General features: G+C 45.2%; 1 protein-coding gene across 1 annotated transcript; it reads right to left on the bottom strand.

Annotated features, from left to right (window-relative positions):
* Positions 1-1,425: 1,425 nt before the first annotated feature.
* On the bottom strand, positions 1,426-22,188 carry si:dkeyp-113d7.10 (uncharacterized). The gene is made up of 9 exons (XM_033970874.2): positions 22,093-22,188; positions 19,770-20,013; positions 18,445-18,969; positions 8,022-8,172; positions 6,938-7,071; positions 6,358-6,529; positions 5,757-5,929; positions 4,363-4,586; positions 1,426-3,288 (listed from the first exon to the last, which is right to left on the bottom strand). Exons 1-9 carry the CDS (start codon positions 22,186-22,188, stop codon positions 3,049-3,051), a joined length of 1,959 nt encoding a protein of 652 aa, XP_033826765.1. The 3' UTR covers positions 1,426-3,048.
* Between the last annotated feature and the right edge of the window lie 1,296 nt (positions 22,189-23,484).

Below are 23,484 nucleotides of genomic sequence, written 5' to 3'. Positions count from 1 at the left end.
TACCACATGATGACATCACAAGGTGGAACAGAGCGTTTTCAGTTTGAGAGAAGAACTCGGCCTTTACGTGTTAAACATGTGTGAATGAAACAAAACACAACTCCAGGTCTGTTTGTGATGAGGAAACAACATTAGAACATAGATCAAAAAACAGCGTAATACGGCCCTTTAAATGTTTTTGTCTTGCTTTGGTCAAATGCTGTTCAAATGTTGAGTATGGACCAAAGAGTGAGAAAAATGCTTCTTACGGGATTATTTTAATTAAAGTTCGCTGTGCCCCGACCTTGTGCACAAAGCAGCAGACACAATCAGGCAAAAATAATCCAGCGGTAAGAAAATTTAAAGGTCCCGTATCACACAAACTGACCCCTATGAGCTTCATGTTATTATGCTCCTCCTCAAAAACAGACCTGGAGTTGTGTTTTGTTTCATTCGCACATGTTTGAGTAACACAAGTGGTAGTTTTCCAGCTCCTTTTACCTAAAATAACACAACTCCAGGTCTGTTTGTGATGAGGAAACAACGTTATAACATAGATCAGGACACAGTGTAATACAGGACCTTTAATAATTATAAAATGTAGATGTTTGTCCAGTTCTAAAGTCACATTACTTTAAGTTGGCCAGTAGGGGGCAGGAGTGAATCACATTTACCCAGTTACAGTTAAAGGAACTGTATGATAAGATGTAGATTTTAAATTCTATAGATATGAACAGGGTTAAAGCCCCACGCCATAACATTAACTCGCATTAGAGCAGGGTTAAAGTACCACTGCGGAACATGAACTCGCATTAGCGCAGGGTTACAGAGAGGGAGGGCGGTTTAACAGAGTAAGAGTTTACACTTGGGTTTAAGGGGTATTTATTGTTTGTGGGTTTGCACTTTATGGGATGCTCCAAATGCAATTTTGTTGTTCTTCTGTGAAAATGACTACAAATAAATTAAATTGAATTGAATTGAAGAGATTTTCGACATGATTGTTTTGGCAGCTCCAGTCACATCTGCACTTTGGTAAAAATACACAACATTGAAACATTCCTCAGTAAAACGATGGATTCTGAAGCATTTTTCCCACTTTTCGGCCATTCGAGATTCCTGGTGTTTTCCAGTGGCTCTGATTTGGAAGAACTGTCCCTTTAAAACATTTTTTTTTTTACAGAAACTCTACAATCTTCAGGGAAGTTCACGTTCCCTTAAAAGGTGCTTTGAAAATTATTTATGGCTTTTTTTATTTTTGCGTTTTGTGCAAAATCCCTTTTCTGTTGTGGACTCAATTTTGGTCCAATTTCGACCATTTTGAAAAATAAAAAAAATCCCTAAAACTCCTTAAATCTTTCCCTGTTTTCCAAAAAATAATGGCACAAGGAAATACTGTAAAAAAGAATTTGACTGTTTTAGCTTTAAAGCTCCACTGTGGGACTTTTCTGATACAAGGTCAGCCACCTGCTTGTCTCCATGGAGATGTTATTATTGCTTTGACTAGAATGTTTCACGGTATGGCATTAAATTTATCTATCTCCAGGTTACAGGTCGGCAGAGAGGCGAGTCCGCTCACAATAAGGATCCATGTTTTTCTAGGTCATTTTGAGCGATAAAAACACCTGTAACTGAATACATGCAAGATGGATAAATGCTCTACTGTGGAACATTCCAACATCTCCATGGAGACGAGCAGCACATGACAGAAAAGTTACAGTATAGCTTTAACATTCTTAACATTCGCTGTTTATTTTTGGCAGATTTTTTTCTTCTTTTGAGTTTTAATTATGTGTCTTGATTGTGCATTTTTGGGTTTTTGGGGTGAGTTTGGTCTTCAGGCCTGTTCAGGGAATCCTCACAGTCTTTATTTCCTATTTTCCTCTTTTATGTTTATCTCTTGTTTCAGGGTGTATCTCACCTTCACTGGTCGTTATCGCTTGTACCATTTTTCCCTGGGTTTGGTCTGACTCTGCCTCCTCTGGATTTAACGCTGTGTTTTCCCTTCAGGCTTGTTTTAACCAATGGATTCCACTTTGACGTCTATTCATCCCCATGTTACATCTGATCTGCTTTAACAGTAGAGTTTTGCCCATTTTCTTGTCTTCAGGCCTGTTTGCCCTCATGTTTTATATCTATATTTTGTTTCTCATCTTCAGGCTGTTTTGTCTTTACCTTTTGCCCACTTTCTTGTCTTCAGGTCCAATGTTTTTTTTACATTTCAAATCAGATTTCCTGTTGAGGCCCATTTAATCTTCTGTTGTATATTTCATCCACTATTTTCCCTTCAGACCTTGTTTTCAGTGTCTTTTTGCCTTTTAGTCCCATTTTGTTGTCTTGCCACACACTTGTGCATTATTTTGCCTATTTTCTTCACACTTGTGCGTTATTTTGCCTATTTTCTTGTCTTCAGGCCTGTTTGTCCCCATGTTTTATATCTTTATTTTGGTTCTCATCTTCAAGCTGTTTTGTATCTGGCCTTTACCCAATTTCTTGTCTTCAGGCCCGTCTGTACCTGGTTCAATTCCCTTCATCCATAAAATCCCATTGACTTTAGTCTTCAGGCTTTTTTCCCCCCATGTTTTGTATGTTTAATTATTTTAACCCATTCCTTTGTCTTCAGGCTTGTCATTGTATTGTATCGTATTTTTTTTAGCCCGTTTTCTTGTCTTGTGGCGTTGTGTCTGTGGTTGGATACTATGGTACATTTTAGCCCATTCTCTTGTCTTCAGGCCTGTTATAGTGGCTATGGATGGGTTTTAATGTATATTTTAGCACATTTTCTAAAATACAGGCCATTTTCTTCACATATTTTACATCTTATTTAGTTGTTTTAGCCCATTTCCTTGTCTTCAGGCCTGTGATTGTCGCTGTAATGGATCCCATTGTATTTTTTAGGCTGTTTTCTTGTCTTTAGATCTGTTTGTGAGCATTGCCGGTGTGTCTGTGGGTGTGTTATGGCCTGTTGGTGTTGGTGGGCGTGGTCGGGCCTGTTTGTGGGCGTGGTCTGGTCTGTTTGTGGGCGCGGTCGGGCCTGTTTGTGGGCGTGGTCTGGTCTGTTTACGGCCATGGTCAGGCGTGTTTGTGGGCATGGCTGGTCCGCACGTGGCTCTGGAGTCTCGTGTTGGATGAGAAACGTTTTCCGCAGTCGTCACAGCGGAGGGAAGCGGCCGGAGAATCGCCCGGAGGAGAGTCGTTGGGAGTAGGAGAGGATTCGGAAAGGTGCGTCTGACGATGAGCTTTGAGCAAAGACACACGACTGAATCTACGGCCACAGTCCTCACACTCGGTCCACACGCGACGCCGCTTCTTCTGTGGAAAAACAGGGAGAGATAAAAAGGTTTAGGTCAAGAAAAGAGGAGAGAAAAAGAGGCAGAGAGGGAAAAACAGAAAGGGTTTAAGTCACTGTCTGTATAAAGAAACGGACTAAGGAAGTGGATGTCACCCACAGTGTTCAGATGTTCTAAATGAAGCACATCGACGCTAGCAGTTATAGCGGCTAATCTAAAGCCCAGTTCCATATTTGTAATTGCGACTGCTAGTATCATAGCAACCAATGAGCCAATCAGGAGCGAGGCTGTTTTGACGTGCAGTGGACAGTTAGCATTGCTGTCAATCAAACCTGTTGCAAAGGCTAGTGGGAACAACTTCGGGGAAAGAAGGAGCCCGATTGGTCTGTTTTTAATGCTTGATTTAGAGACAAACTAGAGAAATAAAAATCCCGAGATCATGTAGAGCAGGTTGAAACCAACATTTTAAGTTCAGAATGACGAGCCTGACAGCAGCAGTTACAGAGAGGAGCCACAGTTTTTACATAGAAAATTAACTGCAACCAGCGCTCCAAGGAACCACTTTGCACACATCCTCACTTCCTGTTTAGAACGTGGCAGCTGATGTGTTAGCTATGTCCATTTATATATACACAGTCTATGGCTCCATCCTTCCCACAGCCCTCCTGGGGCGCACAGAGGGAGCCATAGGGGTGTGAAGGGAGCATCCTGACGACCCAATCCTCAGACACATGTGGAATACATTCAAATCATATTTACACTTAATATTTTGTAAAATCTAGGCTAATTCCTTAGTTTTCTCATTTTGGTGAATTTTATAATGTTACTTCCTGTATGGACACAGCAGCAGATGTGACACACCTAAAGGTAACTCCATAACTGTTACCTAGCAACCGTAATGTAAAGAAGGGCCTGCACCTGTCTGAATGACCTGCACCTGTCTGAACGACTCGCACCTGTCTGAACGACTTGCACCTGTCTGAACACACCTGCACCTGTCTGAACGACAGAATAGTTCTGATTAACCTCACACAAATAAAAGACAACAGTTTTATTTAGTGAAATGAAGGTTTAAAGTAGCAGTGTCTATGTATACCTTGCGTCTCTCCTCCTCCTCTTCCTCGTCATCCTCGTCTTCCTCGTCTCTGGTTGCCGCAGGTGATGCCAGGCCGCGGGCTGTTTCCGTGGCACCCGCCGCTGCCTCCGTTGCCATGGAGACGGCGATGCTCTCCATCTCGCTGTCGTCAGCATCCTCCTCCTCGAGCAGCTGAGAGGGGAGAGTGAGCAAACGGTGCAGCATGGAGGCGGAGGAGCGACGGCCTGCATGGAAGAGAAAGAGAGAGAGGGATGAAAGAGAGAGAGATGAAAGAAAGAGAGGGATGAAAGACAGAGAGGGATGAAAGACAGAGAGAAAGAGAGAGAGAAATAGAGGGATGAAAGAGAGCGAGACAGAGGAAGCAGAGGGGAAACAGAGAGACAAATTATGTGTAAAAGAGAGACAAGGGGAGTGAAGGAAAAAGTGAGCGACAGATGGTGAGAGAGAGAGCGAAAGTGAAGGAGAAAGTGAGAGACAGATTGTGAGAGAGGATGAGAAAGGAGAAAAGGTGAGGGAAGGAGGGAGAAATGATGAGAAGAGAGAGAGAAAGAGAAAAGAGAGGAAGAGAGAAAGAGAGGACAGTGAGAGCTTTGCAGAGTGAGGTGAGACTATTGTGTAGCCACAGCTGCCCAGGGACAGATGAACATTGCGATTCTGCTCCATCAGCCTCTGACCACAGTCACACACATATACACACAGAGGAGGGGTCTAACCCTATACTGTCGGATGCTATCGTCTACGATAGAGCGCGGTTGCAGACTTTCCATTACCGTAACTCCACAACCAATTGTGCTTCACGTAAATTCAAACGGCGTCTCAAAGCAGAGGCATGAGGCTCTTTAAATATGTTTCTGTCATTACAGTAATCTGCTTAAGTTGTCCCTCAAAGATGACAAATCAGAGTGCAGGTGTCACGGGGATTTTCCCAGTCAGTTATTCGATGCGTCAAAGAAAAAATACAGATGGATATGTAAAATAGAGGTAGCTGTGTGAAAAAATGCAGTACATTCTGATACTTCCTTTAACATGATTTTTATGGCTTAAAAAAGAATAAAAGTCTAGGCGAGCTATAATGGTCTATAATGCTATAGTGCTCAGTCCTTAAAGGGTTAATGAGGGCAGGGCAAATCATGATTCACTATTTTAGAGCCCTATACTCAAACACAGACACTTCTCCAATTGTTCAGCTTCTGTCAGGCTCTGAGTGACAATCACAGTGAAGTATGAACTCTCAAGAGGAAGAGGATGACAATAGTAAAATACAAAGTCTGCATGAACTGTTTTCAAATCAAAATGCAAACTCCAAACCGAAATACCCCACCCGGGAATCAAACCCGGGACCCTCTGGCTGTGAAGCTGAAGTGTCTTGTCTGAGGACACAGGGGCAGTAGTACCTTTGGGACTGGGGGCGGGGCCTAATACTGCTGTCGTCGTGGCAGTGGGCGGTGCTGATGCGGATGCCACGGTGGCGGAAGCATCCTCGTCCTCGTCGGGGGAGAACACCTCCATGTCCTCGAGTGGCGTCCATCTTGGGTCCTGCTGTGGCGAAGAGGGGCGAGGCTCCAGGCTGAGGGCGGAATAAGGCATTTACAACAGCAAACACACACAGCCTCAGTTAAACCACACACCAGGACACACAGCGAACGCTCATCACCTTATTTCACACAAACTGACTCTTCTGAGCTTTAAACCATGTTATAATTCTGTTACCTCTCCAAAAACATACCTGGAGTTGTGTTTTGTTTCATTCACACATGTTTAAGTAACCCCTTATTAGTCTGTCTAAATCTCCAAAACTCAAAATGCTGTTCCACCTTGTGATGATCAAGTGACATTTCTGTTTGAGAGAAGACCTCAGCCTAAATATGCAGGGTGTGTGTTAAACATGTGTGAATGAAACAAAACACAACTCCAAACAGCATTAGAACATAGATCAGAGAATAGTGTCATATTGGCCTTTAAACTGGAGACTTAGACTCAGATGATGTGATTTACCTGAGGGGTGGGGCCACAGCAGAGCTACGCCCACTTTCTCCTGTCTCCGTGGATACTCCTCCGTCCAGCTGGTCGGCGCTCCAGGCGTCGCCGCACCATCTCTGCCCAAACACTTTGTCGAGGATGGGAACCCAGTCCTGAGACGGGCCCAAGTCTGAGGGCCGAGGCTCTCCTGCAACCAGAGGATTAAACCTGATGCCCTGCCAGAAGAGGGTTAAACCTGATGCCCTGTCGTAAGAGGAGAGGGCTAAACCTGATGCCCTGCCAGAAGAGGAGAGTGCTAAACCTGATGCCCTGCCACCAGAGGGGTTAAACCTGATGCCCTGGCCGTAGTCCTACTTCCCTCTCTCCCTCTTTATTGTCCTCTGTTATGGGAAAGTGAAAGTGAAACCTAACCGAGCGTTTACTTGTGTAGTAGAGAGTAAATAACTTGTGAGTGATGCAGTTCTTTGTGTCTGAAAATCAAATGCTCAACATGAGTGAGATGAGGCTGATCTGCCTGAACCGGTGTCAGACTAAACTTTTCTCCTCCCTCCTCTCTCACCTTAGCTTTTCTTCTCTCCTCCCTCCTCTCTCTTACCTTGGCTGTTCTCCTTCTCTCCTCCCTCCTCTCTGTTGTCTTCACTCCCGCTCGGTGACACAGAATCGTTTTCAGATCCTCTCCTCCCTCGTTTGGAGCCTGTCCTGTCTCTGGCTCCTGAGCGCTCCATCGACCTGAGGACACAGTCAGAGTCAGACCAAACACACAGCCCTATTGTGCTTGTGTAAATGTAGAAAAATGTAGAAAACTGTGGTGCCCAATGGTAGATGACGTCGTCGTAAACGTCATCACAACAAAGCGCCACATACTGTCAGCGCTCCCTATGGACAGCTGCACATCACACTAGCGAGCAGCCCTTTTTTTTTTTCATTTGTACCAAAATGACTATGCGACGCTGCGAAATCCTATGAGTATCACCGATTAAGAAAATAAAACTGAAGAAGAAAGTGCGTATGTCACAGTGGCGTGCACCGGTGGAGGTGAAAACGGGAATAGATCAACAAAATGGCGTCTTGAAAATAGTCGCTTAAAGATTACTCAAATATGAATCACTCCAAATACAACTTCAGAGGCTCAATGAGAAGAAACAACTAGAACATGGTTAAACATTTGAAAAGAAAAGTTAGCAGAATAGAGACTCTGCAGTGACATTACGCTGGTCGTGTTCTACATGTATGTCTATGGTTGAATGTTGAGCAGTTACCATGGAGAAACGATGTACACACGCTGCAAATAAAAGTTTTAAGATGATCCGAAAACTCTTGAAAAAATACAAAAGTGACATTTGAGGAGTTTGATTTTCAACAAAAAGATGAGAATGGCTAACTGAAAAACTGTTGGCTAATGCTAGCTAGCTTTTGACTGTAATGTTATTTGGGAGGGACTTGTTTAACAGCACAAATCAGCTCATCTGTTGTAGTTCAGATAAGTCAGTTCTTTATGGTCAGATTGTGTTAAAACTAAACTCAGATTAACGTCTAACAAAACTTCACACAGAGCAGTGCATTCAGTTAGCATCACCCCCCCCAGGGAATGTTGATGACATAAGCTGCACAGTATCAATAGATCCGCTTTAAACCAAAGTTCCGGGAGCGTGAACACAAAGGTTTCCGCAGCGACGCACCTCTCCAGCCCCAGACGCTCCTCCAGACTCTGCTGCTCCCTCTCCATCTTGGTGATCTCCAACAGAAGGTCATCGAACGAGGCCTCCACGATCTTAGTGAGCTCTGCCACAGCAAAGTCCAGAACCCTCTGCATCACCGACTTCAACTGATCTGGAGACAAGGAGAAGACGAGAACATGAGTGAGGAGAGAGGAGGAGAGGAGACACGAGAGAGGAGAGAGAACCCTCTGCATCACCGACTTCAACTGATCTGGAGACAAGGAGAAGACGAGAACATGAGTGAGGAGAGAGGAGGAGAGGAGAGACGAGAGAGGAGAGAGGAGAGAGAACCCTCTGCATCACCGACTTCAACTGATCTGGAGACAAGGAGAAGACGAGAACATGAGTGAGGAGAGAGGAGGAGAGGAGAGACGAGAGAGGAGAGAGAACCCTCTGCATCACCTGAGTGAGGAGAGAGGAGGAGAGGAGAGACGAGAGAGGAGAGAGGAGAGAGAACCCTCTGCATCACCGACTTCAACTGATCTGGAGACAAGGAGAAGACGAGAACATGAGTGAGGAGAGAGGAGGAGAGGAGAGACGAGAGAGGAGAGAGAACCCTCTGCATCACCGACTTCAACTGATCTGGAGACAAGGAGAAGATGAGAACAAGAGTGAGGAGAGAGGAGAGAGGAGGAGAGAGGAAAGAGGAGGACAGAGGAGAGGAGGAGGATGAGGGGAGAGGAGAAAAGAGAACCCTCTGCATCACCAACTTTAACTGATCAGGAGAAAAGGAAACAAGAACATGAATGATGAGAGAGGAGGAGAGAGGAGGAGAGAGGAGGAGAGGAGAGACCCCTCTGCATCACCAACTTTAACTGATCTGGAGACAAAGAGAAGACGAGAACATGAATGAGGAGAGGAGGAGACCTGGTTTAGACCTGGTTTAGACCTGGTTTAGACCTGGTTTAGACCTGGTTTAGACCTGGTTTAGACCTGGTTTAGTCCTGGTTTAGTCCTGGTTCAGTCCTGGTTCAGTCCTGGTTCAGTCCTGGTTCAGTCCTGGTTTAATATATATTTTATATATGGTACAGTCATATTCATATTTCCCATAATACTTTGCCTTGACCCAAACAAACCCAATGAAATATTTAATGAGACTTTGTTCCGCCCGGCGACAGCAGCTGACTGGCCGGATTTTCAAAGAGAGGTAAAAAAGCAGAAATAAGTGAATAACAAAGAGGCGCCGTATACCCATCTGTCGGCCAATCAAACGAGGGCGCGGGGGTCATGTGATCAGCTGTTTCACCCAGGAATGACCCAGTTTGAGAGACGAGAGTTATGTAAGAGACAAAATAGACAGATGCTGCAACAGAGAGGAGAGAAGGATGAGAGGCAGAGGAAAGACAGAAAAAGAGATGAAAGGAGAGAGAGGGAGGAGGAAGAGAAGAGGCAGACACACGGGAGAGAGGGAGGAGAGAGGAGGGAACAGAGAGAAAGTGAAGAGGGAAGACGATGGATGAGAAGAGAGAAATGGTGGAGAAGAATGAGAGAGCGAGTGATTGGCGGGTGGAGGAGGATAGACAGGGAAAGAGCTTGAGGGAAGACAAACGGGAAAGAGTGGTGGGGAAGGAGAGAGACAGTGAAAGTGAAAAAGAGAGGGTGTTGTGATTGTTGATTAAAACAAACAAGTGAACAAAATAGTAATTTATTTTATTTTAAAAGATTTGTAAAAACAGGTTTTATTTTGACTAAAAATGTTTTCATCAGAGTTTAGTCTATGCAGACGGAATGATGAAAAACTGAAGAACAAAGAAATACTGATATGATTGAACCAGGAGGAAACCAGGGCTAAATCAGGTCTAAGCCAGGTCTAAACCAGGTCTAAGCCAGGTCTAAACCAGGACTGAACATGGACTAAACCAGGCCTAAACCAAGTAGGGCCTCTGTGGGCATCTGTGGGCCGGTGTCTGTGGGCCGGTGTCTGTGGGCCGGTGCCTGTGGGCCGGTGCCTGTGGGCCGGTGCCTGTGGGCCGGTGCCTGTGGGCCGGTGTCTGTGGGCCGGTGTCTGTGGGCCGGTGTCTGTGGGCCGGTGTCTGTGGGCCGGTGCCTGTGGGCCGGTGTCTGTGGGCCGGTGCCTGTGGGCCGGTGCCTGTGGGCCGGTGTCTGTGGGCCGGTGTCTGTGGGCCGGTGTCTGTGGGCCGGTGTCTGTGGGCCTCTGTGGGCGTGCGACACTTTACACTGAACAAACATTACTGATTAGAGCAATAATGGGATGGGACCAGGTCTTTCCATGTGTTTACTGTGGTGTTACTATGACAACAAAAACATCAAAGTAAATCAAAAAATGTGAGGCTTAAATTCTAAACTGTTTATAAATGTTGTGGAAATGTAGTCTCCCTAAAACATACTGAAATGGGAATAATGGGTCCTCCTCATTGGATCATGCCACGTCTGTGACTTAATCCTGTTAGCCACATAAGCTGAAACCAGGTCAACCGCCCCCCCACCCCCACCCCCCACACACACCCCTTGTCTCGGCGCTGTGACCTTTAACCTGGACGCGTTAGCAGAGTCATGTAACATTAACGTCGTTTGTTTTTTAAACTGACCCAAAAACACAGGATTAACCCTGAAAAGTTCCACAACAGAGGCCCCACCAGAGAGTCCTGGTTTAGTCCTGGTTTAGTCCTGATTTAGTCCTGGTTTAGACCTGGTTTAGTCCTGGTTTAGCCCTGGTTTAGTCCTGGTTTAGTCCTGGTTTAGTCCTGGTTTAGACCTGGTTTATTCCTGGTTTAGTCCTGGTTTAGTCTTGGTGTGGTCCTGGTTTTGACCTGGTTTAGTCCTGGTTTAGTCCTGGTTTAGACCTGGTTTAGTCCTGGTTTAGTCCTGGTTTAGTCCTGGTTTAGTCCTGGTTTAGTCCTGGTTTAGTCCTGGTTCGACAGGTTTTTCAAACCGCAGATTTCAGGTGGATCTAAAAATACAAATGATTATTTCACTTCAATGACAAGAACGAGCCCCAGGGCTGGACCAAGAGTAAACCAGGTATAAACCAGGAATCTTTCTCTCCCCCTCTCCCTCTATCTTCTCTCTTTTCATTTCTTTCCATGCTTCCTCCCTTTCTCCTCTCTGTTTCCTGTTATGCTTCCTCTCTCTCCCCGTCCTCCCTCTCCTCTCTCTCCTTTTCCTTCTATACTTCCTCTCTCCACTCTCTCTTCCCTCTCCCAATCTCCCCTCTCACTCCGTTTCCTTCTATACTTCCTCGCTCTCCCCCTTCTCCCTCCTCTCTCTTCAATATTTCCTCCCTCTCCCTCCGTTTCTCTCCATACTTCCTGTCTCTCTCCCCTCCTCCCTGTTTTCTGTTTCCTTCTATGCTTCCACTCTCTCTCCCCCTCTTCCCTCTTTCTCTCCTCCTCTCCATCACTGTTTCCTTCCATACTTTCTCCCTCTCTCCCCTTCCTCCATCTTTCCTCTCTTTACCTTTCCTTCCATAGTTCTTCTCTCCACTCTCTATCTCCTCTCTCTCCGTTTCCTTCCATACTTCCTCTCTCTCTCTCCCCTTCTCCCTCCCTGCTCTCCTTTAATTTCCTTCTATACTCCCTCCCTCTCTCCCCTTCTCTCTATATTTCCTTTCTCTCCCCCTCTTCCCTCTCTCTTCTGTTTCCTTCTATACTTCCTCTCCCCTCTCTCCTCCTCCCCCATACTCCCCCTCCCCCCTCTCTCTCTCTGTTTCCCTCCCTCTCCCTTTTCCTTCAATACTTCCTCTCTCGCTCCACTCTCTCCTCTCTCACGCCACTCTCCTCCCTCTGTCCTCTCTCTCTCTGTTTCCTTCCATGCTTCCTCTCTCCCCCTCCTCCCTCTTTCTCTCCTCCTCTCCCTCTGTCCTCTCTCTTTTTGTTTCCTTCAATACTTCCTCTCTCGCTCCCTTTCCCTTTTTTCCTTCAATACTCCCTCTCTCGCTCTACTCTCTCCTCGCTCACGCCACTCTCCTCCCTCTGTCCTCTCTCTCTCATTTCCTTCCATACTTTCTATCTCCCTCCCCCTCCTCTTCCCTATCTCCCCCTCCTCCCTCTCTTGCTGTTTCCTTCCATACTTTCTCTCTCTCTCCCCCTCCTGCATCTCTCCTCTCTCTCTCTCCGTTTCCTTCCATACTTCCTCTCTTTCGGGATCAGTTTCATGTTTTGCTGAAAACAATTAGATGTTTTTAAAACTCAACACAAAACACGCTCCTCTCACCAAACAGTGAAATGTATCTGGAAACGCGTCAGATGCCCTTCCTGTGTGTGTCAGATGCCCTTCCTGTGTGTGTCAGATGCCCTCCCTGTGTGTGTCAGATGCCCTCCCTGTGTGTGTCAGATGCCCTCCCTGTAGTTTCGATCTGTACAGACATGTTCAGAAATGAAATACAATCATTTTGCATTTTATCAACTTAAAGAGGAGCTATTCTATGAAATGGATGTATCTTTGTCCCATGTTCTAACGCTGTTCCCTCCCTTAGATGTCATCCATGTTTGAGTAATCTAGTGATCTCCCTCTCTCCTCTATCCCCCACAGACTGTATAAAGAAGTGGAATAAGTGTGTGTGAGGCTAGCACTTACAGCGGCAAATTTGGAGCCCAGTTCTATATTTGGAATTACGACCACAAGTATCATAGCAACAAAAGAGCCAATCCAGAGTGAAGCTGTTGAAGGTAACGCCACTTCCCGTCCGCACAGCTGGTTTAGCAGGGAGCGAGCGCTTAGCAATACTGTCAATAAAACCTGTTGCTAACACTAGAGATGCAGTTTTTCAATGTAAAGTGAATTAGAGCCAGAGTCGATGGAGCCAGAAGCGACCTACGCTCAGTTCCTGTTTGTAACGCGGTGGCTAGCAGGTTAGCTATGTCCATTTATATAAACAGTGTATGATGATCCCTCAGTGTCCAGGTAAGTTCCATAGTGGTCCATGGGCTTATACTAGTCTATGTGTCTTATACTTGTTCTGATACAGCTCAAGATCATTCTAAAAATACAGTTGAAACCAAAAGTTTACATACACTACATAAAAAGACACATTAGAATCACAAAAATTATTTATCTTTGCCAAATGTCAGAATAACGAAGGAAGGATTTTTTTTGACAATATTTCTTGACTTGACAGAAGTTTAAATACAAATGATGTCATGTCTTTGGAAGCTTCTGATAGGTTTACTGACAATATCTGAGTTAATTAGAGACACACCTGTGGATGTGTTTGAAGCTCACCTGAAACATTCTGCTTCTTTGTGTAACATCATGGGAAAGTCAAAAGAAATCAGCCAAAATATCAGGAAGAGAATTGTGGACTTGTACAAGTCTGGTTCATCCCTGGTGCAATTTCCAGATGCCTGAAGGTGCCACGTTCATCTGTTCAAACAATTATACACAAGTATAAACACCATGGGACTGTCCAGCATCACACAGCTCAGGAAGGAGACGGATTCTGTGTCACAGAGATGAGCTTTGGCCTGAAATGTGCAGATCAACCCAAGAACAAAAACAAGAGACCTTGTGAAGATGTTGCTGAAGCTGGTGAGAGTGTGTCATTATCCACAGTGAAATAAGAACTGTGCCAACATGAGCTGAAAGGACACTCTGCAGGAAGAAGCCATTACTCCAAAAGAAACATAAAAAAGCCAGATTCAAGTTTGCAAATGCATTTTTGAGACATGTCCTGTGGACTGACCAAACTAAAGTAATGAGCATCGTTACGTTTGAAGGAAAAAGGGGGAACTTTGCAAATCTGAGAAGACCATCCCATCTGTGAAGTACAGGGGTGGCAGCATTATGTTGTGGGGTTATTTTGCTGCAGGAGGGACTGGTGCACTTCACAAAATAGTTGGCATCAGGAGGAAATAACAATATGTGGAAATACTGAAGCAACATCTCAAGACATCAGCAGGAAGTTAAAGCTTGGGCACAAATGGGACTTCCAAATGGACAATGACCTGAAGCATACAGCTAAAATGACAAATGACAAAGTGACTTAAAGATAACAAAGTCTTTTTTTTTCCAGTGGCCATCACAAAGTCCTGATCTCAATCCTATTGAAAATGTATGGACAGACCTGAAAGGCATGTGCGAACAAGACGGCCTACAGACTTCGCCCAGTTACACCAGTTCAGTCGAGAGGAATGGGCCAAAATTCCTGCCAATTATTCTGAGAAGCCTGTGGGACATTATCCAAAAGGTTTTACCCAAGTCCTGCAGTTTAAAGGCGATAGTACCAAATATTAATGAAATGTATGTAAACTTCTGACTTTGAAGAAGTCAGGAAAAATTGTCTAAAAAAATCCATCGCTCATTATTCTGGCATTTAACAAATATAAATAATTTTGGTAATCCTAACTGACATAAATCAGGAAAAGTTTAGTCTGATTTCATGTCAGAAAGTGAGAAAAAAAAGCTATTTTATTTAGTTTATGTACATTTTTTGGTTTCAACTGTATTCAGGAAAGGTTAATTTCTGTCAATGGGACTTTTTAAGTATCGATACTGGAGGATCTAGTTTCATTACCAGTTTTAGGATCTGATTTTTGATACTTTTGAAAAACCAAACGTGACAGAAGTATTAATTTGAACATTTCATTGAGGAGCAGATGTTTGTGGAGGAATTTGCCTGAGGTAAAAGCGTCTGGGTTTGATGTGATTGTGACGTGATCTGACTGAGATCTGTGAGATTTCTATGAGATTTCCACATGATTTCACTTCATTTTTCAAACTTCGTCAGACATCAGACTGATTTAGGTGTGACTCTGATGAGCCTTTGTGAGAACAGGTTTGTGAAGGCTCCAACGAACTGAAGCATTTACTCAACTTAAAGCATATGCAACAACAACAACCAGGACCAGGACTAAACCAGGACTAAAGCAGGACTAAACCAGAACTGAACCAGGACTAAACCAGGACTAAACCAGGACTAAACCAGGACTAAACCAGAACTGAACCAGGACTAAACCAGGACTAAACCAGGACTAAACCAGGACTAAACCAGGACTAAACCAGGACTAAACCAGGACTAAACCAGGACTAAACCAGGACTAAACCAGAACTGAACCAGGACTAAACCAGGACTAAACCAGGACTAAACCAGAACTGAACCAGGACTAAACCAGGACTAAACCAGGACTAAACCAGAACTGAACCAGGACTAAACCAGGACTAAACCAGAACTGAACCAGGACTGAACCAGGTCTAAACCAGGCCTAAACCAGGACTAAACCAGGACTAAACCAGGACTAAACCAGAACTGAACCAGAACTGAACCAGGCCTAAACCAGGACTAAACCAGGACTAAACCAGGACTGAACCAGGACTGAACCAGGACTAAACCAGGTCTAAACCAGGACTAAACCAGGACTAAACCAGAACTGAACCAGGACTGAACCAGGTCTAAACCAGGACTAAACCAGGTTTAAACTAGGTCTAAACCAGGCCTAAACCAGGCCTAAACCAGGACTAAACCAGGTCTCTCCCATACAGTCATATAATGTTGTATGGCGTTCTATAGCGTCCTATAGACGTCTATAGGCTCCTGCGCAGCATCTGAGTCTATGACATATTCTAGAACATGAATGCAACCTATGCTGACCCCTGACCTCTGTCATATCAGTCAGCCACAGGCGGAGGCAGTTGGGGTTCAACTCCCTCCAACTTTAGGCCTGAGCAGTCCATACACTACAGACACAGCAAAATAATGTCCCTGTGTGTCAGATGCCCTCCCTGTACATACACACCCATGACCCCGCCTCCTCATTCATAATGACATCAGTATCTGATTGTTTCTAGCCCCGAACTGGAACCACAGGGGGGCGTTTGTGCCGTTACTGTTGACCTGAGGCGCGGCTGAAGGACTAAACCAGGGCTAAACCAGGCCTGAACCAGGTCTGAACCAGGACTAAACCAGGACTAAATTAAGACTAAACCAGGCCTGAACCAGGTCTGAACCAGGACTAAACCAGGACTAAATTAAGACTAAACCAGGCCTGAACCAGGTCTGAACCAGGACTAAACCAGGATTTCTCTCCTTGCAGTTTTTAACTTTGTCACTGCAGCTTTGTCTCTGCTGCACACTTCCTCCTCGTGCACATTCAGGCAGAGACATGTGCACGCTCCTCCACACAGCGCCTAGACACACGTGCACACTCTCAGACACACAGAGACACGTGCACAGTCCTCTATACACCGCTCAGACACACAAGCACGCTCACACACACGCAGACACACATGCACGCTCCCCCATACGTCGCTCAGACACACGTGCACGCTCCTCCATACACTGCTCAGAGTTACTCAGACTTATGTAACATGTGGCGCTAAAACAAGAGGCCAAACACCAGGACCAGTTGTGTAATGTACAGGCACTTACAACAGCTCTAGACCAGGTTTAGACTGGGTTTAGTCCAGGCTTAGTCCTGGTTTAGCCCTTAGTCCTGAGTTACAACAACTTAAAACATTGTCTAGTCCCTCATTTTGTCCTGGTTTGGACCTGGTTCAATCCTAGTTTGGACCGGTTTAGTCCTGGAAATGGAACTAGTTTAGACCTGGTCTTAATTTAGAGCTGACTTAGTCCCTATTTAGTTCTATTTAAAACCTGTCCTGGTTTAGTCCTGGTTTAGTCCTGGTTTGGTCCTGGTTTGGTCCCGGTTCAGAGCTGGTTTAGTTCTGGTTTAGTCCTGGTTTAGACCTGGTTTAGTCCTGGTTTAGTTCTGGTTTAGACTTGGTTTAGTCCTGGTTTAGACTTGGTTTAGTCCTGGTTTAGACTTGGTTTAGTCCTGGTTTAGTCCTGGTTTAGTCCTGGTTTAGACCTGGTTTAGACCTGGTTTAGTCCTGGTTTAGTCCTGGTTTAGTCCTGGTTTAGTCCTGGTTTAGTCCTGGTTCAGACCTGGTTTAGTCCTGGTTTAGTCCTGGTTCAGACCTGGTTCAGACCTGGTTCAGTCCTTGTTTAGTCCTGGTTTTAGTTTCAGATTTAGTCCTTATTTAGTCCTGGTTTAGTCCTTATTTAGTCCTGGTTTAGTCCTTATTTAGTCCTGATTTAGTCCTTATTTAGTCCTGATTTAGTCCTGGTTTAGTCCTGGTTTAGTCCCAGGTTTAGTCCTGGTTTTAGTTTCAGATTTAGTCCTGGTTTAGTCCTTATTTAGTCCTGGTTTAGTCCTTATTTAGTCCTGGTTTAGTCCTGGTTTGGTCCTTATTTAATCCTGGTTTAGTCCTAGTTTTAGTTTCAGATTTAGTCCTGGTTTAGTCCTTATTTAGTCCTGGTTTAGTCCTGGTTTAGTCCTTATTTAGTCCTTATTTAGTCCTGGTTTAGTCCTTATTTAGTCCTGGTTTAGTCCTGGTTCAGTCCTGGTTTAGTCCTGGTTTAGTCCTTATTTAGTCCTTATTTAGTCCTGGTTTAGTCCTGGTTTAGTCCTGGTTTAGTCCTGGTTTGGTCCTTATTTAGTCCTGGTTTAGTCCTTATTTAGTCCTGGTTTAGTCCTGGTTTAGTCCTGGTTTAGTCCTGGTTCAGTCCTGGTTCAGTCCTGGTTCAGTCCTGGTTTAGTCCTGGTTTAGTCCTGGTTCAGTCCTGGTTTAGTCCTGGTTCAGTCCTGGTTTAGTCCTGGTTCAGTCCTGGTTTAGTCCTGGTTTAGTCCTGGTTTGGTCCTTATTTAGTCCTGGTTTAGTCCTGGTTTAGTCCTTGTTTAGTCCTGGTTTAGTCCTGGTTTAGTCCTGGTTCAGTCCTGGTTTAGTCCTGGTTCAGTCCTGGTTCAGTCCTGGTTCAGTCCTGGTTTAGTCCTGGTTTAGTCCTGGTTTAGTCCTGGTTTAGTCCTGGTTCAGTCCTGGTTCAGTCCTGGTTTAGTCCTGGTTTAGTCCTTATTTAGTCCTGGTTTAGTCCTTATTTAGTCCTGGTTTAGTCCTTATTTAGTCCTGGTTTAGTCCTGGTTCAGTCCTGGTTCAGTCCTGGTTTAGTCCTGGTTTAGTCCTGGTTTAGTCCTGGTTCAGTCCTGGTTTAGTCCTGGTTTAGTCCTGGTTTAGTCCTTATTTAGTCCTGGTTTAGTCCTTATTTAGTCCTGGTTTAGTCCTTATTTAGTCCTGGTTTAGTCCTGGTTCAGTCCTGGTTTAGTCATGTTTAATAGCTGTTATGTCTGTAATAAGCGGGTCTTTGGTTTATTCATAGATTCTTTTGTCTGACTCGAGGCTTTTCCCGCCGCAGTTTCTCCATTTTGAGCCATGTTCAGAGCCTAAAAACCCGTAATTACACTTTAAATGTTCCGTAATAACAGAGGCACTGATCCCGTCTGTTAGCCCTGGATTAGTCCTGGTTGAGTCCTGGTTTAGACCTGGTTTAGACCTGGTTTAGACCAGTTTAAGTCCTTGTTTAGACTTGGTTTATTGCTGTTTCTCCTCTGTTTTGTCCCTTTCTGTCATAGCTCCACATTAATAACAGACTCACCCACGACCCGTCCGCGCTGCTCCAGGCGGCGTGTGTCGCTGAGGAGGCCGCGTTCGGAGCTTTGTCCTCCGGGCCCGTGTGTCTGCGCCCAGCCGCCCTCCTGTCTCTCCTCTCCGGACTTGGTCTTGGCCGGGCCCCCGTCTTCGGTCTCGGCCTGGATCTGCAGCCGGAGCCGGCGGTTCTCCTGCTCCTTCACGGCCGTCTCCAGGAGCATGGCGTTCAGGCTGGAGCCCACCGTTTTGCTGATTTCCTGAACGGCGAGCTGCACCACCTGCTCCAACACCGACTCGAGCTGCCCCTGGAAAAACGAGATATACACGGCTCCGTTCATGGTCACGCTCGCATTCTGGAGGCGAGCCCCAGCCCCGCGGTATACTGTCGGAAGAGGCCGGCGCTGCTCGCTGCGGTGGCCGCCTTCGGGCTGCTCTTCTCCCGCTGCTGTTCGATATGCGGCCCGCTCCGGACAATACCGTAGTGTCGGGAGGAGAGGCGCAGCTGCTCTCACGCCCACATGTGTCTGATGATCTGTTGTGGCAATGAGGCCACGCCATTTTGGCTTTCTTTCCCAAAAGTCAGACAGCACGACGGACCCACGAGGCTTTGGACCCGGTGTTGTCCTGCCTTAGTCCTGGTTTAGTCCTGTTTTAGTCCTGGTTTAGTCCTGGTTAAGTCCCAGGTTTAGTCTCAGGTTTAGTCCTGGTTCAATCCTGTTTTAGTCCTGGTTTAGTCCTGGTTTAGTCCCAGGTTTAACCCTGGTTTAGCCCTGGTTCAATTCTGTTTTAGTCCTGGTTTAGTCCTGGTTAAGTCCCAGGTTTAGTCCCAGGTTTAGTCCTGGTTTAGTCCTGGTTTTATCCCAGGTTTAGTCCCAGGTTTAGTCCTGGTTTTAGTTTCAGGTTTACTCCTTATTTAGTCCTGGTTTAGTCATGTTTTAGTCCTGGCTCATTCCTGATTTAGTCCAGGTTTAGTCCCAGTTTTACTCCCAGGTTTAGTCCTGGTTCAATCCTGGTTTAGTCCTTGTTTAGTCCCAGGTTTAATCCTGGTCGTATTTCTTCTGTTTTTCTCTTGTTATTTGTTTGAAAAACCTTGAAGATTATGTCAGCTCCATATTAAACTCACCAGGATTAAACTGGGACTAAACCACATCTGAACCAGGACTAAACCAGGACTAAACCAGGACTAAACCAGGACTAAACCAGTCCAAATGTGGCCTCAGTGTTTGTGGTCAAGTCTGAAGGGTCTGAAATACTGAGTCAGCACAGAAACTGCTGCTTCATGAAAATACTAAAGTTTCTCTTTCACCACACGCTCTCCACAGCTCTGTTTACAGTGAGGGTGGAGAGCTTTGACCTCCACCAGGGATGTGGGACGGTGGAAGGAATACTTTGAGGATCTCTTCAATCCCACGGTCACGTCTTCAGAGGAGGTGGACTTGTCACTGAGGTGCTTAAAGCTCCTCCAGGCTCCAGGGGATGAGATCTGTCCTGAATATCTGAAGTCTCTGGATGTTGTGGGCCTTGGCACATCTCTGTAACATGGCGTGGGCTGGTGGTGACCTGGGTGGTGGTCCCTCTGTTTAAGATGGGGGACCAGAGATACTCCAGGAGAATCCGATTCATAGTCTAACCTCAGATTCAGGAGGAGCAGTGTGGTTTTTGTCCTGGTTGAGCAACACTGGACCAGCTCTACACTTTCCATGGGGTGCTTGAGGGTTCATGTGAGTTTGCACAGTCTACATGTGCTTTGTGGATCTGGAGAAGGCATTCGACTGTGCCCCTCCTGGTGTTCCGTAGGGGGCGCTCTAGGAGCGTGGGGTTCGGGGCCCTTAAGGGCTGATGAGTCCCTATAGGACCCAAGCAGCAGCTGTGTTGTCTGCAGTAAGTCAGACATGTTCAGAGCACCATGGACTCTGCCCTTTGGCACTGGTTCAGTTCATTGTTTTTATGGACAGAAGTTTTAGGTGCAGTCAGGGGCCGGAGGGGGTCTGGTTCGGTGACCACAGGCTCTGCTGTTTGCAGATGATGTCATCTTGATGCTTCATAGAACCAGGACCAGCATGCACTGGGGCGCTCTGAGCCGACTGAAGCGGCTGGGATGAGAAGCAGCTCCTCCAAATCCGAGGCCATGGTTCTCGACCGGAAAAAGGTGGCGCCCTCGCCACCTCTTGGTGGAAAGTCCCAGCCTCAAGTGGAGAAGTTGAAGCGTCTCTTGTCTTGTTCTCGAGTGAGGGGAGGATGGAGTAAGACTGACAGTTGGATCAGTGTTTGCAGTGATGAGTTTGCTGTATCAGACTGATGTGAAGAAGCAGCTGAGTCCAAAGACACAGCTCTACCCTCACCTATGGTCCTGGTTTGGACGATGTTTAGACCAGATTTAGACCTGGTTTAGTCCAGTTTAGTCCTGGTTTAATTTGTGGTGAAACCAGGACTAAAGCAGGCCTAAACCAGGATTAAACCTGGACTAAACCAAGAATACTGTTAGTAGTAGTACTACTACTAATAGTAGTAGTAAGAGTAGTAGTTGTAGTATCAGTTGTAGTAGTAGTAATATCAGTATATTTTTGGCCCTGTGCAGTATCCGTAGTACACTTCCAGGCGTATTCCTCATAGAGTCCCTCTTATATAACTGTGTTTGTTTTGGGCTCAGTCTCTTTCTGTTCAGTCACATATTTACATTAAAGTCCCTATAGGACTATGGAGCGGGGTTTGGAGCAGGTTTGGACCTGGTCTAGACCCTGGTCCAGTGAAGTCATTAATTTAGTCCTGATTTAGTCCATTTTTAGTTATGTTTAAGTTCACTTATAGTCCTGGTTTATTCTCTGATGTAGTCCTGCTTTGGTCTTGTTTTAGTTTCCATTTAGGTTGAGTTCACACATGTGGGACTAAAAAGGAACTAAAGTGGAATTAAAGTGGAACTAAACTGGGACTAAAGTGAGGCTAAAGTGGGACTAAAGTGAGGCTAAAGTGGGACTAAAGTGATGCTAAAGTGAGGCTAAAGTGGGACTAAAGTGAGGCTAAAGTGGGACTAAAGTGAGGCTAAAGTGAGACTAAAGTGAGGCTAAAGTGAGACTAAAGTGGGACTAAAGTGAGGCTAAAGTGGGACTAAAGTGAGGCTAAAATGAGACTAAAGTGAGGCTAAGGTTAGGCTAAAGTGGGACTAAAATGAGGCTAAAGTGAAGCTAAAGTGAGACTAAAGTGAGGCTAAAGTGGGACTAAACTTGGACTAAACTGGGGCTAAAGTGGGACTAAACTGGGGCTAAAGTGGGACTAAACTGGGGCTACAGTGGGACTAACCCCAACCAGGACTAGACCAAAATTCACAAACAGGAATTTGTTTTGAATGTACAGAGCAAAATGAAAGTTAAAGAGTGAATAATAATAGTCCTGGTTTAAACCTGGTTTGTCCTATTTTAGCCCCAGTTTTAGTTCTGGTTTAGTCCTATTTTAGCCCCAGTTTTAGTTCTGGTTTAGTCCTATTTTAGCCCCGGTTTTAGTTCTGGTTTAGTCCTAATTTAGCCCCAGTTTTAGTCTTTTTTTTTTTTTTTTTTTAGCGTTTAGCTTTTAGTCCTCGTTTAGTCTGTTTTAGTTCAGACCCTCCCTCCCGGCCTTGGTCCGGATTGGCCCGCTTAGATCCATGGTGCGCGTGGATTACCGTAACTGAGCGTGTAGTGCGCGAGGTTTTTTGGGGGGAGTGGCACGAGGCGCAGCTCAAGGCCTCCACGCGCTGCGCTGTTGTCACTGACGTCATGGCCCTTAAAGAAACATGCGCAGTTTGTTTTCTTTATTTATGTTTGTGTATTTTTGATGCGTAATGAGCAGAGAGCGCTGTGTTAGCTCATAGACGCTATTTATTTTGCCGAAATGAACCTCTGTGTTTCAGTTCAACACAAACAAAGAGACTTTAAAGAGATTTGAGCCGTTTCAAATCTTTTAAAGGCCCATATGACAATTTTCTCTGATCTGTTGCAATGTTCTCTCAACACAAACAAAGCTGCAGTTGTGTTTTGTTTCATTCACACATGTTTAACACACATACATATTTAGGCTGAGTTCTGAGTGCTCCACCATGTTTTTAAACTGTATACACCTTCACTAGAATCACTTGGAAGATTTCATCCCTGGAACTGCTCAACACTGAAGTTACAGCTATTGTTTTAACTTCATTTACTGCTTCACTCCTCAGTGCACCCGCAGGTATAGCGACAAAAGGTAAAACAAAAATACAGACAACTAGCGTAAAGCAGTTCAAATGAGGCTAAAACAGCTAAATCCACCACTACATGACATCACATGGTGGAACAGAGCATTTTAAGCTTTGGAGTGAGGTACGTCTGTGTTTTAACAGGAGTCAGGTTTCAGACTCATGAAAATAAGGCAGTAATTATATTTATCTGCTCTGCTGCTCTGATCTGATATTATATATAAAAATACACCCTATGTAGAAATAAATACACAAACACACACACATAGTGTTGTTATTGCACTGAAAACCATGTGTCTTTGAGTGGGCTCGCATCTCCAGAGACTTAACTCATATTTGGCCTCCTGGTTGTTTCCATGGAAATGTTGCTCCTTTGGCTACAATATTCCACAGTATGGTATTAAACGTATCTCAATGGAGAATGTCCAACATGCAGGTCTATTCCAGTGGATGTTTGTCTTGTTGTTCTTGTGACACAGTGAGGTCTCCAGTGAGGTCTCCACTGAGGTCTCAGGTCGAGTCATGAACCTGATCATTTCTCTCATAGAAATGATCAGGTTCAACATGTGTGAATTCACCTTTTGGAGATTTCACATTAAAGTGTAAAGTGTAAAGTAAATAAAAGTGGAGAATGACACCATCACGTTCTAGAGTCTGAGTCAATCCGTTCGCCGCTTCAGGCTCCACATTCACAAGTTTTGGTCCAGTTTAATTTCCTCTTCCCTGAATCCTCTTAAGCCTCAAACCAGAATCTGAAGCTCATTTTGGGTCCCCTCCTCCTCCCCATCTCCCTTCTTCCTCTTTCTCCTCTCCTCTCCCTCATCCTCCTCTTTCTCTCTTTTC

This window comes from Periophthalmus magnuspinnatus, chromosome 8 (assembly GCF_009829125.3).
Source record: "Periophthalmus magnuspinnatus isolate fPerMag1 chromosome 8, fPerMag1.2.pri, whole genome shotgun sequence".
NCBI classification, from domain to species: domain Eukaryota; kingdom Metazoa; phylum Chordata; class Actinopteri; order Gobiiformes; family Gobiidae; genus Periophthalmus; species Periophthalmus magnuspinnatus.
The sequence above is the reverse complement of the archived record's forward strand: the minus strand, read 5'-3'. Positions and strand labels throughout refer to the sequence as shown.

Excerpts from the sequence above, each read along its gene's own strand:
- si:dkeyp-113d7.10 (XM_033970874.2), bottom strand. The coding sequence starts at position 22,188 with ATGACGTCAGTGACAACAGCGCAGCGCGTGGAGGCCTTGAGCTGCGCC. Across the intron at positions 18,970-19,769 it reads CAAAGCTCTCCACCCTCACT|ATCATCAGACACATGTGGGC; the intron begins GTAAACAGAGCT and ends TTGCCACAACAG. Across the intron at positions 8,173-18,444 it reads GCAGCGCGGACGGGTCGTGG|ATCAGTTGAAGTCGGTGATG; the intron begins GTGAGTCTGTTA and ends CCTTGTCTCCAG.